Below are 15896 nucleotides of genomic sequence, written 5' to 3' on the forward strand. Positions count from 1 at the left end.
ATAATTTTTTATGTTTTTGAATCTATGACAAATGTCACTGCAATAAAGAGGTAAATAGTATAAAAATTAAAGTTTTTATTGAATTTGTTGCCCTCCTAAATCAGCATATCAGCATCAAGAGAACAGTCAGCACAACTAAATGAGTTTCGGAGGGATTTTAACACACTGATGCAACTGACATTGTGTATGCAAGCTCTATTCATGCAAATGAATTTTTTCCCCCCATTTATTAATACCAACCTACAGACGAACAAGGGCACATTCTCCAATCTTAGTCATCAAATAACCTCTGCCTCAGGTTGAGCAAGATTAAAACCAGATAAAAATGATAAGAAAATAAACCCAAATATACATACAGTTCCATCTTATTTTTAATTTAACATATTTAGTAATGAAAAAGAGCTTTTTTGTCTTCACTAAGTTTTAGTGACTTACTCAAGAGTTTTAACTCAGAGGTTCAATTTGGGTTTATTCTTAAAGTAGGCCTGTCTACATTATGTATGCTAAACTTCTCCAATAATAAGACAATATTGGGAACAAAGTCTTGTTCTCAATAAAAACTCCTGTTTTCAACACAATTGTATGTTTTTTAAATCAGTTTTATAGTTCTAAACAGTATCCTATACTAGAGTGGACTTTCCACATAAAACTCCTAACGCTATAACACATTTCTCATTCGTAAAATGGGCAATAATGTACCTCTATGTACACAGATTTTATATTGAGCCATTTGTAGCTTTGAATAAGAAACTATGTGAGAAGTCCGACTTTTCTAAACGCCGCAGCGTCGCTTGTGTTACGTCATCACCAGGCGACTGTTTACGATGAGCGTGGCAGGCGTACCGCATCAGTCTTAGCTGTTAGCACTTTTCACACTTTCCGCCGCCGTCGTGTAAGTTTGGGGGAGATGACTATGGATATGACTTTCCTCGGGACCGGCTCGGCCTACCCGTCTCCTCACCGCGGTGCCTCGGCTCTGGTGCTGCGGACTGAGGGGGAGTGCTGGCTGTTTGACTGCGGGGAGGGGACCCAGACCCAGCTGATGAAGAGCCAGCTCAGAGCCGGTCAGTCACTCCTCTCCCTGCCTTTAAATGTTACTGGGAAACTGAAACAAGGTCTTTAAAGTAATTGAAAAGCAGCGTTGAGTTCATCAAAAGTCCACTTAATTTTTGGATGATTTTTGGATGTCCTTAAAACATGTTCAGATGGTTCAGACACATGAAAAAGACATACTATACTACGATCTATTTAAAGATATTTCCACGACATACAATATTATGACTTTTAAATGATTTCCACAGCATACTATGCTATGTCTTTTTAATGATATATGACATTCTATACTATGACTTTTTTATGATGTTTATGACACACTATACTTTGGCTTTTTAATAATACCTGTTCGACATACTATACTATGACCTTATGATGTTTTCACGGCATACTATACTATGTTTTTTTAAAGATATTATATGACATTCTATACTATGACTTTTTTATGATGTTTTTATGACACACTATACTATGGCTTTTTATTTTATACTTATGACATACTGCACTGAATGTATCCTCTATATAACAAAATGTCTTAGTGTCTGTCAGTATTGAAGATTTTGGAGCATAATGAATGAGTAATATGATGAGTATATATTAATTTACTGCCTTTTATATCACTACATCCAGTATTATGTACCTCAGACATAATAGGTCTTTCTGCATTATACCACCTGTAATGTAATATGTCCTGTTTTCTACCCAGGTCGAATCACCAAGGTTTTCATCTCCCACCTGCACGGAGATCACCTGTTTGGTCTGCCTGGTCTCCTCTGCACTGTGAGCCTCAACACCAACCCTGAGCAGCAGAACCTGAACTGTGTTGACATCTATGGGCCCCGGGGCCTCCGGCACTTTCTAAGGGTGACACTTGGCCTCACAGGATCACAGCTGCTCTTCCCTTATGCAGGTAGGTGCAAAACGTACCACCTGAGCTGTTATGTATCCATACTATTTAAGTCTTGAAAACACTGGTAATCTGTCAGTCAGCACAAAGCCAGTGTGAACTGCGGTTGCACAGTCTGACACGAAATTGTGCTTTCTTTGCTCTGAGTGTGACTGCCTCCTTCAGAGAATATATGAGTTCATTCTGATATGTCAAAATTTGTATTTTCATAGCTTTTTGGAAACAAAAGAAATGCCTATAGGTTAAAAGCATGCATAGTTTGAAGTACATAGAATGTTTACTCCCATTTTTAGCAGCAGATCAAACCTCCCCTGTGTGTTGAGTGTGTCTGCTACATAATGGATTGCTATCAAATCTTGAGCCCAACCTATTTATCGGTCAACTGATATTATCGGCCAATATGAGCCTTTCACAGATATATTGGAGCATATCAACATCGGCGTATATTTTTTCCGATATGCACCGATAAAAAAACTTTTTATTTTTTAACTTTTCCTTTTTACTTTTACAGGCCATATAATGCAGAAAATTATGCTTGGGTGGTTTAGAAATGCTCAGCAATTGACTTATAATGAACAGTACTGATGTTTATTTAGCAATTTATTTTATTGTATTTATTCTTTGTTTAAATGGTCAGCAAAGACCATACAGTACTGATGTTTTTTTTATTTTTATATATTCTTCATTTTTGTTTGTGTGAAATGTTAAATAAGTAAAGTGTTAAATAAAAGTTGTTTGTTTAAGAAACAGCCTTCTGAATACTTTTGCATAGTCATATCGGTGCAAACTCAGTGCACAATTCACATAGAAATGATCTTTTTTTTATTCAGCTCACAATTCCACCGTATTGGTCACCATATCGCTGATCAATGAATTTTTTCAATATAAAATCGGTATCGATATTGGTCCCATATCAGTTGGGCTCTAATCCAAACTAAGAACATTTTTACTTGGTAGTCAAGATCTTGATTGAACACGCAGCATTTAAAAAGAAAATGTAATAGAACATGTAGTTGTTTTAATTGTAAGGTAGGTATAAGATAATATTTTGCAAAACTTTATTAGGTTTTCAGTAGCAAATCAAAGCTATGCTTAGAGATGGGAATTGATGAGAGTTTATTATTAACAATACTGTTAGTGTTCTGAATACATTTCTTAATCAGTTTCCTTATTGATTCCTGGTCAGTTTACTGTGGGGGATTATAAATAGTTCTTCACAGGTTTTTATTGTTAATGCAGCTGCTTTATTATCTCTGAGTCTGAACACAGTGTGGATGAAATGAGATGATTTTTGCAGCATTTGTTTTCAAAGAAAACAAGTTTCAAAAACACGGCATTTTTGGAATTTAAGACCATGTTGTGTAGAAAGATGTTTCAGTATATTACTGGTGTTTCCATCCTTACTTGAAATTTTCTTTTTAAAGACATACAAACAGCACTGTTGTTATCTTGCTTTGTGACATGAAGTCACACTTTGTTTCTTTCTGTCTGCCATGACTCCTTGTAGCAAGTTTCCAGAGGCATTGAAGCACGAGTTGTCAGAAAAGCATGCTGGAGTCATTAAAAGGAATTGATTAACCCAGAGGCATACAATTCTGATGGATCAGACAGTTTGAAACTAGCTCTCTAATCCCATTGACAGCTATGCTAATAGCTATGATGTTTACTTTTTCCTTTTATGAAACAACACTTTTTTCACTTTTTTTTAAAATCTATTTGATCTGTTTTACACTGCAAAATAACTTACCAGCCTGATTTACTGAATTCATTCTTATCTCTGTTGTTTAACTGTGCTTAATTCTAATGTCTATATTGTCTCATCTATTTTCTTTATGCTGCTATAGTACATGAGCTGGAGCCCACAACTGAACAGAGTCCACAGGAGGGACAGCTCAGCCTGGAGGTAACTGACTGATTTTGGTGTTAATCCTGTGTGATGATAAGTAACACCTTGGTGCTCATAAAGTGCAAAGTACAACATACTTTTAACAGTACTGGACTCATATACTGGTATATCATGGTAATATTATTTTCCAGATTTCATATACTTTGTCTATCATATTTAAGAGGCTATGTGAAAAGTTTCTCTTTTGCCTACTGGCCTGTAGTTTTGGCCAAACCCAAAACGTCACGCCTGGCACAACCTTAAGTAGTGCTGATTGTTTTTAAACCTTACTCCACCCTGCACTACAGAAGCATTTAATGGGGTTTAACCTACTGTGCTTTAGCATTTAACAAAATCCATGTGTACCGTGTCTGCTTGCATTATATTTTCTTTCCTTTTTGTGAGATCAGTGTATGCACTTTACTGTATCTTCATTCATTTCGCAATGTTAATAATTGTAATTTACAACTACTGTGTCCAAATGCCAACAATAAAAAACAGCCCAATTTTTACCTTGGCTTCCATTCATATATATAAACTTATATGAAAATATATCCTAAGTTCAAGAGACGGTGTTCTCCACCCAAACAGGAGCATGTAACCTTTCATGTTTGATGTTGTGTCCCTTCAGATAACAGCGGAGCGCGGTCCTCTGCACCCACAGGAGCAGCCAGGCAGAACAATCCCCCTGGATGTCTCCAGTGACTGTTACCACCTCTTTGAGGACAAGACGTTTGTAGTCAAGGCCTTCAGGTTGTTTCACCGTATCCCCTCCTTTGGTTTTTGCATTCAGGAAAAAGATCGACCTGGAAGATTGAAGACTGAAGTCCTGAAGGAACTAGGTAATTGCACTTTGTCTTTTTTATTTTTTCTCCATTACTTTAACGTCACAAAGAAAGAAATATGTGAATGTATTCTTTTCGTCAGAATTAAAAAGATGCACGTATGCCTGGTTCTGTTTTACATGTCTCAACCGTTATGTAGCTGGATGCAAAAGGCTTGTTTCCTTTCCTACAGGGAAGTCATGACTGGATATAGACCTTAAACATTAGCATGTTGTTAGTTGTGTCCACTTCACAACTCATTAGACCTGTCAATAAGAAGAATAGATGAGGAAAAAGGGAAATTTCACTGACTGTATCAGAAAAAGCACCAGAACACGTGTCATTCCACAAAACTACCATGAAAGGCTGAGGGCATTACAGTGTCCATACCACTAATTCATCACATGCATATCACTGCCCTTTTTTTGAAATGCCGTACTCTACTCAACTATACTATATACTATGATTTTAATACTTTTGTGGCAAACTCTACTATGACTCTTATGCTGAATGGTATTTTTATGACTTAATATAATGTGACTTTTTAAAATACTAATACTATGACTTTTCTGCTATTTAGATGACATACTATAGTATGACTTTTATGCTTTATTGGGCGACATAATACAGTATGACTTTTTTGTGTGATTTTGGACGACATACTATAGTATACATCATACTGATGTTCTTCTGTTTCAAATACATGGGCCAGACGAGGCCATCGAACAGACCGAGGGGAACCTGGTACCTTGTAGTTCGTAGATTAGATTTTGTTTTTGGCCTTTTTTCCGACATGCTATACTATGACATTTTCAGCCATCTTTTTGAAAGGCCATTTTTTGACATGCTGAATTCTGGATTTTTTTTTTGCCTATTTTGACTTTTATTTCTACTTTGTATACTATAACAAGTCTCTACAAGCTAATATATGTCTTTTTCAGCCATTTTTAGGAACAGTCAAAATTTGACTTTTTTTCAACATACTATACTATTGCCTTTACTATTTACATGCTAAATTATGAGGTTTTGGGCTTTTATATCCACTTTTTATACCTTGACGCGTCTCTATGAGTTATCGTATGTCGTTTTCAGCCATTTTTAGGAGCGGTCAAATTTGACTTTTTCATTATACTATACTATTGCTTTGTTGGCCATTTTTGAAATTCTAAATTCTGACGTTTTGGGCTTTTTTTGGCCTCTATTTCCACTTTGTATACTATTACAAGTCTCTACGAGCTACAACATGTCGTTTTCAGCCATTTTTAGGAGTGGTCAAAATTTGACATTTTTTAACATACTATTTATTGCCTTCTTGGCCATTTTTTGACATGTTAAATTTTGGCCTTTTTGGCCTGTTTTCTCACGTTGTATACTATGACACGTCTCTACGAGCTATGTTACGTTCCCTTTAAAGTGAAGGGACAATAGCACGACAACCAAGAAAGACGAACCAGAGTAGAAGTGGAAATAATTGTAATTTATTGGTGACCAAACAAAGGTTTCTCAAAATGTGAGAGAGGATGGGACCAGGTGGTTGTGCCAAAGAAAATAACTGAATAGAACAAAACTGGAACTAACTAAACCACTATCTCAAAAAACAAACTATAAACAAAAACCTTCTCCCTTCTCTAAAGAACAGCTTTTACTAACAAAAAAACAGGGGGTAGCAACAACCACTTAACCTAGTATGTCTACAGAGAATTCGTTTGTTCGAGAAGTGTGTGAAAAAATGTGAAGGGTACTCCCAACTTACCCAACATCCACAACCTCCACAACCTCTCATCACAAACCTTTCACCAAATTCAAAAACACAGTTCTGGTCACAGGTCACAAAAACACACAGCCAGCTCAGGCACAGAACAAAAAAGGAACAAAAGAGACACTGGCACTCTGTGGGGCATCCATTTTGAAAACCATGCCGACGGATGATTGGCCAGGTTAGAGTGGAGGGGACCAATGAGCATCCTGACCCTCTGCACAGGTGGTATGCACAGGTGGAAACACTCAGATCATTAGCACCTCGAAAAAGCACAAGGGAGGAGGGAGAAAAAACAGTGGAGAAAAAGACACACAGCACTGTGCCCCTGCCTGGCATGTAACAAGCTGTTATATGTTGTTTTCAGCCATTTTTAGGAGCGGTCAAAATTTGACTTTTTTTGACATACTATACTATTGCCTTTTTGGCAATTTTTTGGACATGCTAAATTCTGAGGTTTTCGTGAGTATATCGTGTATGGTATGTCTTTAAAATAGCATGTAAAAATCATTTCATAGCATGTCAAAAAAGTTAAATAGAAATTTTAGAGTATGTTCTAAAAATATCAATATGTAGTCATTGTATAGTATGTTGAAATTCTGTCTTATAAAATATAGTAAAGTATATCATAGAGAAATAGTTTTTTCAAGTCACATTATAGTAAGTCATAAAAATACTATTCAACATAAGAGTCATAGTAGAGTTTGCCACAAAAGTATTAACATTATAGGATATATTATAGTAGAGTAGAGTATAGTAGAGTAGAATAGAGTAGAATATGGCATTTAAAAACAATGTGCACTTCATATGCACGTGACGAATTAGTGGTATGGACACTGTAATGCCCTCAGCCTTTCATGGTAGTTTCGTGGAATGACAGGTGTTCTGGTGCTTTTTCCAATACAGTCAGTGAAATTTCACTTTTTCTCATCTATTCTTCTTATTGACAGGTCTAATGAGTTGTGAAGGGGAAACAACTAACAACAGTTTCTACATCCAGTCATCACTCCCTGTAGGAAAGGAAACAGGCCTTTTGCATCCAGCTACATAGCGGTTGAGAAATGTAAAACAGAACCAGGCATACGTGCATCTTTTTAAATCTGCCGAAAAGAGCCAAAAACCCCCCAAAAAACACAGAATTTAACATGTCAAAAAATGGCCAACAAGGCAATAGTATAGTATGTTGAAAAAAGTCAAATTTTGACTGCTCCTAAAAATGGCTGAAAACGACATATAATAGCTCGCAGAGACTTGTAATAGTACACAAAGTGGAAATAGAGGCCAAAAAAAGCAAAAAAACCACAGAATTTAACATGTCAAAAAAATGGCCAACAAGGCAATAGTATAGTATGTCGAAAAAAGTCAAATTTTGACCGCTCCTAAAAATGGCTGAAAACGACATATAATAGCTTGTAGAGCCTTTTCATAGTATACAAAGTGGAAATAGATGCAGAAAAAAGCCAAAAACCTCAGAATTTAGCATATCAAAAAAATGGCCAACAAGGCAATAGTATAGTATGTCGAAAAAAGTCCAATTTTGACCGCTCCTAAAAATGGCTGAAAATGATATATAATAGCTCAAAAAATGGCCAACAGCCGTCAGCCAGTTGGACTTGGCTAAAATGCCTGTGGAATGCTGATTGACATTTTATTACATCTTCATGTGTTTTTTTCTTTGCTCTTTTCTAAATATCCCTTCAGCGTTTCCTTAATTATATTCATTTAACTAATCCTACTCTAGATTATTAATTGCTAGCTGTTGAGTTGGTCCTGAAGCTGCAAAGTAGTCCTCACATTTTTAGGTCTGTTGTCCAACTTGGTCCAGTCAGTGTGATTTCTATTTTTCATTTTTGCTGTTGAAGGTGAAAATACATGTATCTGGACAATTATATATATTTTTCCTTTCTTCATAAACATGGGCATATTTTAGATGATGATCTGTATGGGTTTTTATTTTTGCTTGTGCAGTTTTCCATACTATGGTTCTACAACTTAAAATTCCATAAAATAGCGTGCTGAGACACGCCATGGCAAAAAATGTTGCAAAAAACAGCAAAAACACCATAAAAAGGCATGTTGAAAACAATGGCCAAAAAAGCAAGGCTATAGTAAGGCAAAAATGTCAAAAAATGACATGTCCCAAAAATAGCTTAAAACACCTTAAAACTGCATAAAATAGCGTGCTGAGACACGTCACAGCAAAAAATGTTGCAAGAAACAGCAAAAACACCATAAAAAGGCATGTTGAAAAAAATGACCAAAAAAGCAAGGCTATAGTAAGGCAAAAATGTCAAAAAATGACATGTCCCAAAAATAGCTTAAAACACCTTAAAACTGCATAAAATAGCGTGCTGAGACACGTCACAGCAAAGAATGTTGCAAGAAACAGCAAAAACACCATAAAAAGGCATGTTGAAAAAAATGACCAAAAAAGCAAGGCTATAGTAAGGCAAAAATGTCAAAAAATGACATGTCCCAAAAATAGCTTAAAACAGCTTAAATTTGCATAAAATAGTGAAGGAGTTTTTCTCTTGGTTGCTGCAAGTAGAAAAAACTGTCACCCTCCCAGGGGGAGTGCTATGTTCAGAATTCTTAAAAGCAACTCAAAAAGCAATAAATAACTGAATGTCCACACAAAATTTAGAATTTTGAGTTCAAACCTTTTAGTGAATCTTTTCAAGCAAGCAATGAGCAGTTACAGAGCTCTGGATCAGAAATGCATCTCCCTAGCCGATAACATCAGCGAGTCAGCCTGCATTCTGATAACCTGTCTTTCCCTGATCCAGTATTTTATACTATTTACAATGAGGAAGTGTAAATAAAGGTAGAATCATCTTCTGGTTGGTCCCCCTCGTCATCTGGCTCCCCATTCAGCGTGGCACTTCCTCTGGATTGGTCAACTTCGAGGACAGTCCCTTTTTAGGAGTTGTTTTTTCCTTTACTGCATGACCTGTTGAACTCATTCACAGAGACCAGACACCCACACCCTTGTTTTTCTCATTTACACATTAAATATTTCCTCATTTTTGTCTCTGTTTACGAGTGACCTTAAAATGACACTCCTAAATGACCTGTACAGTAGCATTTCAGTTCCTCTAACGGTAATTTCAACATTATTACTTCAGCACTCTTGCAATTTGCACAACAAATTAAACCTTGCTTGGACAGAGCCTTAAAACTGCATAAAATAGCGTGCTGAGACACGTCACAGCAAAGAATGTTGCAAGAAACAGCAAAAACACCATAAAAAGGCATGTAGAAAAAAATGACCAAAAAAGCAAGGCTATAGTAAGGCAAAAATGTCAAAAAATGACATGTCCCAAAAATAGCTTAAAACACCTTAAAACTGCATAAAATAGCGTGCTGAGACACGCCATGGCAAAGAATGTTGCAACAAACAGCAGAAACACCATAAAAAGGCATGTTGAAAAAATGACCAAAAAAGCAAGGCTATAGTAAGGCAAAAATGTCAAAAACCCGCAGAATTTAACATGTCAAAAAATGGCCAACAGGCAATAGTATAGTATGTCGAAAAAAGTCAAATTTTGACCGCTCCTAAAAAGGGCTGAAAACGACATAGAATAGCTCACAGAGACTTGTAATAGTACACAACGTGGAAATAGAGGCCAAAAAAGCAAAAAAAACGCAGAAATTAACATGTCAAAAAAATGGCCAACAAGGCAATAGTATAGTATGTCGAAAAAAGTCAAATTTTGACCGCTCAATGAATGGCTGAAAACGACATATTATAGCTCATAGAGACTTGTAATAGTATACAAAGTGGAAATACAGGCCAAAAAAAAGGCCAAAAAAACTCAGAATTTAACATGTCAAAAAATGGCCAACAAGGCAAATAGTATAGTGTGTCGAAAAAAGTCAAATTTTGACCGCTCCCTAAAATTGCTGAAAACGACATATAATAGCTCGTAGAGACTTGTGATAGTATACAAAGTGGAAATAGAGGCCAAAAAAACCCCAAAAACCTCAGAATTTAACATGTCAAAAAATGGCCAACAAGGCAATAGTATAGTATGTTGAAAAAAGTCAAATTTCGATCGCTCCTAAAAATGGCTGAAAACGACATAGAATAGCTTGCAGAGACTTGTATAGTATATACAAAGTGGAAATAGAGGCCAAAAAAGCAAAAAAAAAAAACGCAGAATTTAACATGTCAAAAAATGGCCAACAAGGCAATAGTATAGTATGTCGAAAAAAAGTCAAATTTTGACCGCTCCTAAAAAGGGCTGAAAACGACATAGAATAGCTCACAGAGACTTGTAATAGTACACAACGTGGAAATAGAGGCCAAAAAAGCAAAAAAAACGCAGAAATTAACATGTCAAAAAAATGGCCAACAAGGCAATAGTATAGTATGTCAAAAAAAAGTCAAATTTTGACCGCTCCTAGAAATGGCTGAAAACGACATAGAATAGCTCGTAGAGAGTTGTAATAGTATACAAAGTGGAAATACAGGCAAAAAAAAAGCCAAAAACCTCATAATTTAACATGTCAAAAAATTGGCCAACAAGGCAATAGTATAGTATGTCGAAAAAAGTCAAATTTTGACCGCTCCCTAAAATTGCTGAAAACGACATTTAATAGCTCGTAGAGACTTGTGATAGTATACAAAGTGGAAATAGAGGCCAAAAAAACACCGAATTTAACATGTCAAAAAAATGGCCAACAAGGCAATAGTATAGTATGTCGAAAAAAGTCAAATTTTGACCGCTCAATGAATGGCTGAAAACGACATATTATAGCTCATAGAGACTTGTGATAGTATACAAAGTGGAAATAGAGGCCAAAAAAAAGCCAAAAACCTCAGAATTTAACATGTCAAAAAATGGCCAACAAGGCAATAGTATAGTATGTTGAAAAAAGTCAAATTTTGATCGCTCCTAAAAAATGGCTGAAAACGACATAGAATAGCTTGCAGAGACTTGTAATAGTATACAAAGTGGAAATAGAGGCCAAAAAAGCAAAAAAAACCCGCAGAATTTAACATGTCAAAAAATGGCCAACAAGGCAATAGTATAGTATGTCGAAAAAAAGTCAAATTTTGACCGCTCCTAAAAAGGGCTGAAAACGACATAGAATAGCTCACAGAGACTTGTAATAGTACACAACGTGGAAATAGAGGCCAAAAAAGCAAAAAAACGCAGAAATTAAACATGTCAAAAAAATGGCCAACAAGGCAATAGTATAGTATGTCGAAAAAAAAAGTCAAATTTTGACCGCTCCTAAAAAGGGCTGAAAACGACATAGAATAGCTCACAGAGACTTGTAATAGTACACAAAGTGGAAATAGAGGCCAAAAAAAACCCCAAAACCTCAGAATTTAACATGTCAAAAAATGGCCAACAAGGCAATAGTATAGTATGTCGAAAAAAAGTCAAATTTTGACCGCTCCTAAAAAGGGCTGAAAACGACATAGAATAGCTCACAGAGACTTGTAATAGTACACAAAGTGGAAATAGAGGCCAAAAAAAACCCCAAAAACCTCAGAATTTAACATGTCAAAAAATGGCCAACAAGGCAATAGTATAGTATGTCGAAAAAAGTCAAATTTTGATCGCTCCTAAAAAATGGCTGAAAACGACATAGAATAGCTTGCAGAGACTTGTAATAGTATACAAAGTGGAAATAGAGGCCAAAAAAGCAAAAAAAAAACCCCGCAGAATTTAACATGTCAAAAAATGGCCAACAAGGCAATAGTATAGTATGTTGAAAAAAGTCAAATTTTGACCGCTCAATGAATGGCTGAAAACGACATATTATAGCTCATAGAGACTTGTAATAGTATACAAAGTGGAAATACAGGCCAAAAAAGCAAAAAAAAACGCAGAAATTAACATGTCAAAAAAATGGCCAACAAGGCAATAGTATAGTTTTTTTAAAAAGTCAAATTATGCACAACAATTTTTTTCCTGCACTCCTGACAGCACTGATTTAATAGTGGTATGCCAACACGTACATGGAAATCTCAGACATTACTAAGATAACCAACACACAGCTTATCAATCAGCAAGTTAGTACAAATGTAGCTATGTCTCAGCTCACTGCTTTAATCAAAAGAGCTCACTAAGTTTACACATAATCAAACAGTCGGAAGGCCGCGAAGAATGCGCTCTACTTACAGCACTGACCCTTGACATCCCTTCGACCTGCTTGGGCGTTAAATAGGCCAGGGCACCAGAGCAGCCAATCCGCAGCAGCAATATGCAGTTGAGGTCACTCAAAAGGAAGCTGGCATCGGTACCTGGAAGGAAACAAAAATCTTCCGAAAATGAAGAGCTCTGTCTCTCATTAAACATGTTTGCTGCCACACTCAGAAAAATACACAATACAGATACAGCTGACCATAACTGAAACACAGCAAAATGTTTTATATTTTTACAACATGCGAAACTATGACTTTTTTGCAACCTACCATGCTGACTTTTTTGAAATTTTTAAAAATTATTATAAAGGCATACTTAACTACATCTGTGTCCCCCAGGCTTGAAACCTGGGCCGTTGTATGGACGCCTGAAAGCTGGTGAGCCTGTGACTCTGGAGAGCGGGCGTGTCCTTCTGCCTAGTGATGTGCTGGAAGAAGCAATTCCTGGAAGAAAAGTTTGCATCTTAGGAGACTGCAGCTCAGTTCTTGGGGAAGGTCCACTCAGGTTGTGCAATGGAGCAGATGTCCTGGTTCATGAGGCCACCCTCGGGGACGAGCAACGAGAGAAAGCCGTGGATCATGGACACAGTACACCTGAGATGGCGGCAGCTTTGGCTCGGACTTGCTGTGTGCAGAGCCTGGTGCTGTACCACTTCAGCCAGAGGTACAAACCCTGTTCCCTACAGAAGGAAGGGGGTGAGGACGATGTCTCGGAGCTAAAGAGACAGGCGGAAGATGCTCTGCAGGACAGTGGTGTAAAAGTGACTCTGGCTGAGGACTTTCTTACTCTGCCCATTCTGCTCAAAAGAACAAGGTTGTCAACAGAAAACACAAAATAATGTTAAAAAAAGAAAAAAAAAACAACTCAATGTTTATGTACAATTCTTGTAAACAATAAAGATAGCTTCTTGAACATTACTCATAGTGAAGTTTTTGATTGTCTATATTTCTGGATTTATGTTTTTAAGTTTTGTAGGTTTTTTATTCACAAAGGTGTTTTTGTTTTCATCAAAGGACTCGAGTTTTCTGTTTTTCAAAACCACAACTGCTATAATTTTTTTTTCCTTTAAAAACTTCAAAACACAATACAAAATATAAAATAAATTTGTTTAGTGCTTTCTTGCACACACAAGTCTCATACCGGAGATATCATAACTGTTTGCACAAGCTTGCTAAGTGGTCTGAAAATGGCATTACTTGATGTAGGAGCATCATCTAACATTTATTTTTACTACAACTAAATGACCCGCGGCTAATCTTGCCCAGAAGAAGCATCAGCGAAGGGATTAAACAAAATCTCACAAAGGTAAAAGTATATGTAATAAATACACACTTTACAGTGCCTGATAATGTCTATCTAAATTACTATTAACATAATCGATGTCTTTGCACGGCAATATTGCTGTTATGATTTGCTTGTCTGATGATATCGCCCGAAAAAGAAGCAGGATTAAACGAAAAACTTGATATCCAAATGTAAAACAAGGTAACTCCCATTATGTTACTCTGCTGAGGTATTTCTCATCAGCTGTTTAAAAAAGTAATGGAATCAGGGAGTAAAATTTGTGTTTCACTAAATTGCAATTAAAACAATGAATTGTAAATGTTCTCGTTCCACTTTGGCCACTTTGAGCAGTTTAAAAAGTAAACAAGAAGACCAACTGCAGACCAGACAAGATTCCACAGGAGATAATGAAAAGAAAACCAAACTGGAAGGCCTTTGCAGCTGAAGCCACCTCACTTCCTGTTCTCCAAGCCAATATCCATGCTAGTGTTGCTCTTCATACAAAATCTAGCCAGGTTTGTTTAGGGACAAAGTAAAACCATTTGCACCAGCTGGGAATAAGGGCCAAAAAAGGCAAAAAAAAATCAAAATTTAGCATGTCAAAAATGGCAGGAAATGACATTTAATAGCTTGTAGATACTAGTCATGGCAAACAAAGTGGAAGACAAGGCCACAAAAGGCCAAAAACCTCATAATTTGGCACGTCAAAATGCAATCTTATAGTATAATGGAAAAAAGTTAAATACTTATGTCAGGAAAATGGCTGAAAATTACATATTATAGGTTGTAGAGATGCGTCTTATTATACAAAGTGGAAAAAAGGCCAAAAACCTCATTACATAGGATGTCGAAAAAAATGGCTGAAAATGAGATGAGATGAGATTTTCCTGCACTCCTGACAGCACTGATTTAATAGTGGTATGTCAACACGTACATGGAAATCTCAAACGTTACTAAGATAACCAACACACAGCTTATCAATCAGCAAGTTAGTACAAATGTAGCTATGTCTCAGCTCACTGCTTTAATCAAAAGAGCTCACTAAGTTTACACATAATCAAACAGTCGGAAGGCCGCGAAGAATGCGCTCTACTTACAGCTCTGACCCTTGACATCCCTTCGACCTGCTTGGGCGTTAAATAGGCCAGGGCACCAGAGCAGCCAATCCGCAGCAGCAATATGCAGTTGAGGTCACTCAAAAGGCGGCTGGCATCGGTACCTGGAGGGAAACAAAAATCTTCCGAAAATGAAGAGCTCTGTCTCTCATTTAAACATGTATGCTGCCACACTCAGAAAAATACACAATACAGATACAGCTGACCATAACTGAAACACAGCAAAATGTTTTATATTTTGCGAAACTATGACTTTTTTGCAACCTACCATGCTGACTTTTTTGAAATATTTTTAAAAGATATTATAAAGGCATACTTAACTACATCTGTGTCCCCCAGGCTTGAAACCTGGGCCGTTGTATGTATGGACGCCTGAAAGCTGGTGAGCCTGTGACTCTGGAGAGCGGGCGTGTCCTTCTGCCTAGTGATGTGCTGGAAGAAGCAATTCCTGGAAGAAAAGTTTGCATCTTAGGAGACTGCAGCTCAGTTCTTGGGGAAGGTCCACTCAGGTTGTGCAATGGAGCAGATGTCCTGGTTCATGAGGCCACCCTTGGGGACGAGCAACGAGAGAGAAAGCCGTGGATCATGGACACAGTACACCTGAGATGGCGGCAGCTTTGGCTCGGACTTGCTGTGTGCAGAGCCTGGTGCTGTACCACTTCAGCCAGAGGTACAAACCCTGTTCCCTACAGAAGGAAGGGGGTGAGGACGATGTCTCGGAGCTAAAGAGACAGGCGGAAGATGCTCTGCAGGACAGTGGTGTAAAAGTGACTCTGGCTGAGGACTTTCTTACTCTGCCCATTCTGCTCAAAAGAACAAGGTAGTCAACCGCTAATTTTAACCACAAATGTTTTGTATTGCCTTGTTAGATACTGACAGTGTCGTCTTTAAATGTATTTGTGAGTTCCCCA

The 15896-nt window shown here is 37.1% G+C and overlaps 1 protein-coding gene across 1 annotated transcript; it reads left to right on the plus strand.

The window, feature by feature from the left end:
* The first annotated feature begins 833 nt into the window (after nucleotides 1–833).
* Nucleotides 834–13470, plus strand: elac1 (elaC ribonuclease Z 1). The gene is made up of 5 exons (XM_042488821.1): nucleotides 834–1064; nucleotides 1760–1963; nucleotides 3805–3863; nucleotides 4477–4687; nucleotides 12925–13470. The coding sequence occupies exons 1-5, from the start codon at nucleotides 908–910 to the stop codon at nucleotides 13422–13424; spliced, it is 1131 nt and encodes a 376-aa protein (XP_042344755.1). The 5' UTR covers nucleotides 834–907; the 3' UTR covers nucleotides 13425–13470.
* The last annotated feature ends 2426 nt before the right edge of the window (nucleotides 13471–15896 follow it).

This window comes from Plectropomus leopardus, chromosome 6 (genome assembly GCF_008729295.1).
Source record: "Plectropomus leopardus isolate mb chromosome 6, YSFRI_Pleo_2.0, whole genome shotgun sequence".
Taxonomy (NCBI): domain Eukaryota; kingdom Metazoa; phylum Chordata; class Actinopteri; order Perciformes; family Serranidae; genus Plectropomus; species Plectropomus leopardus.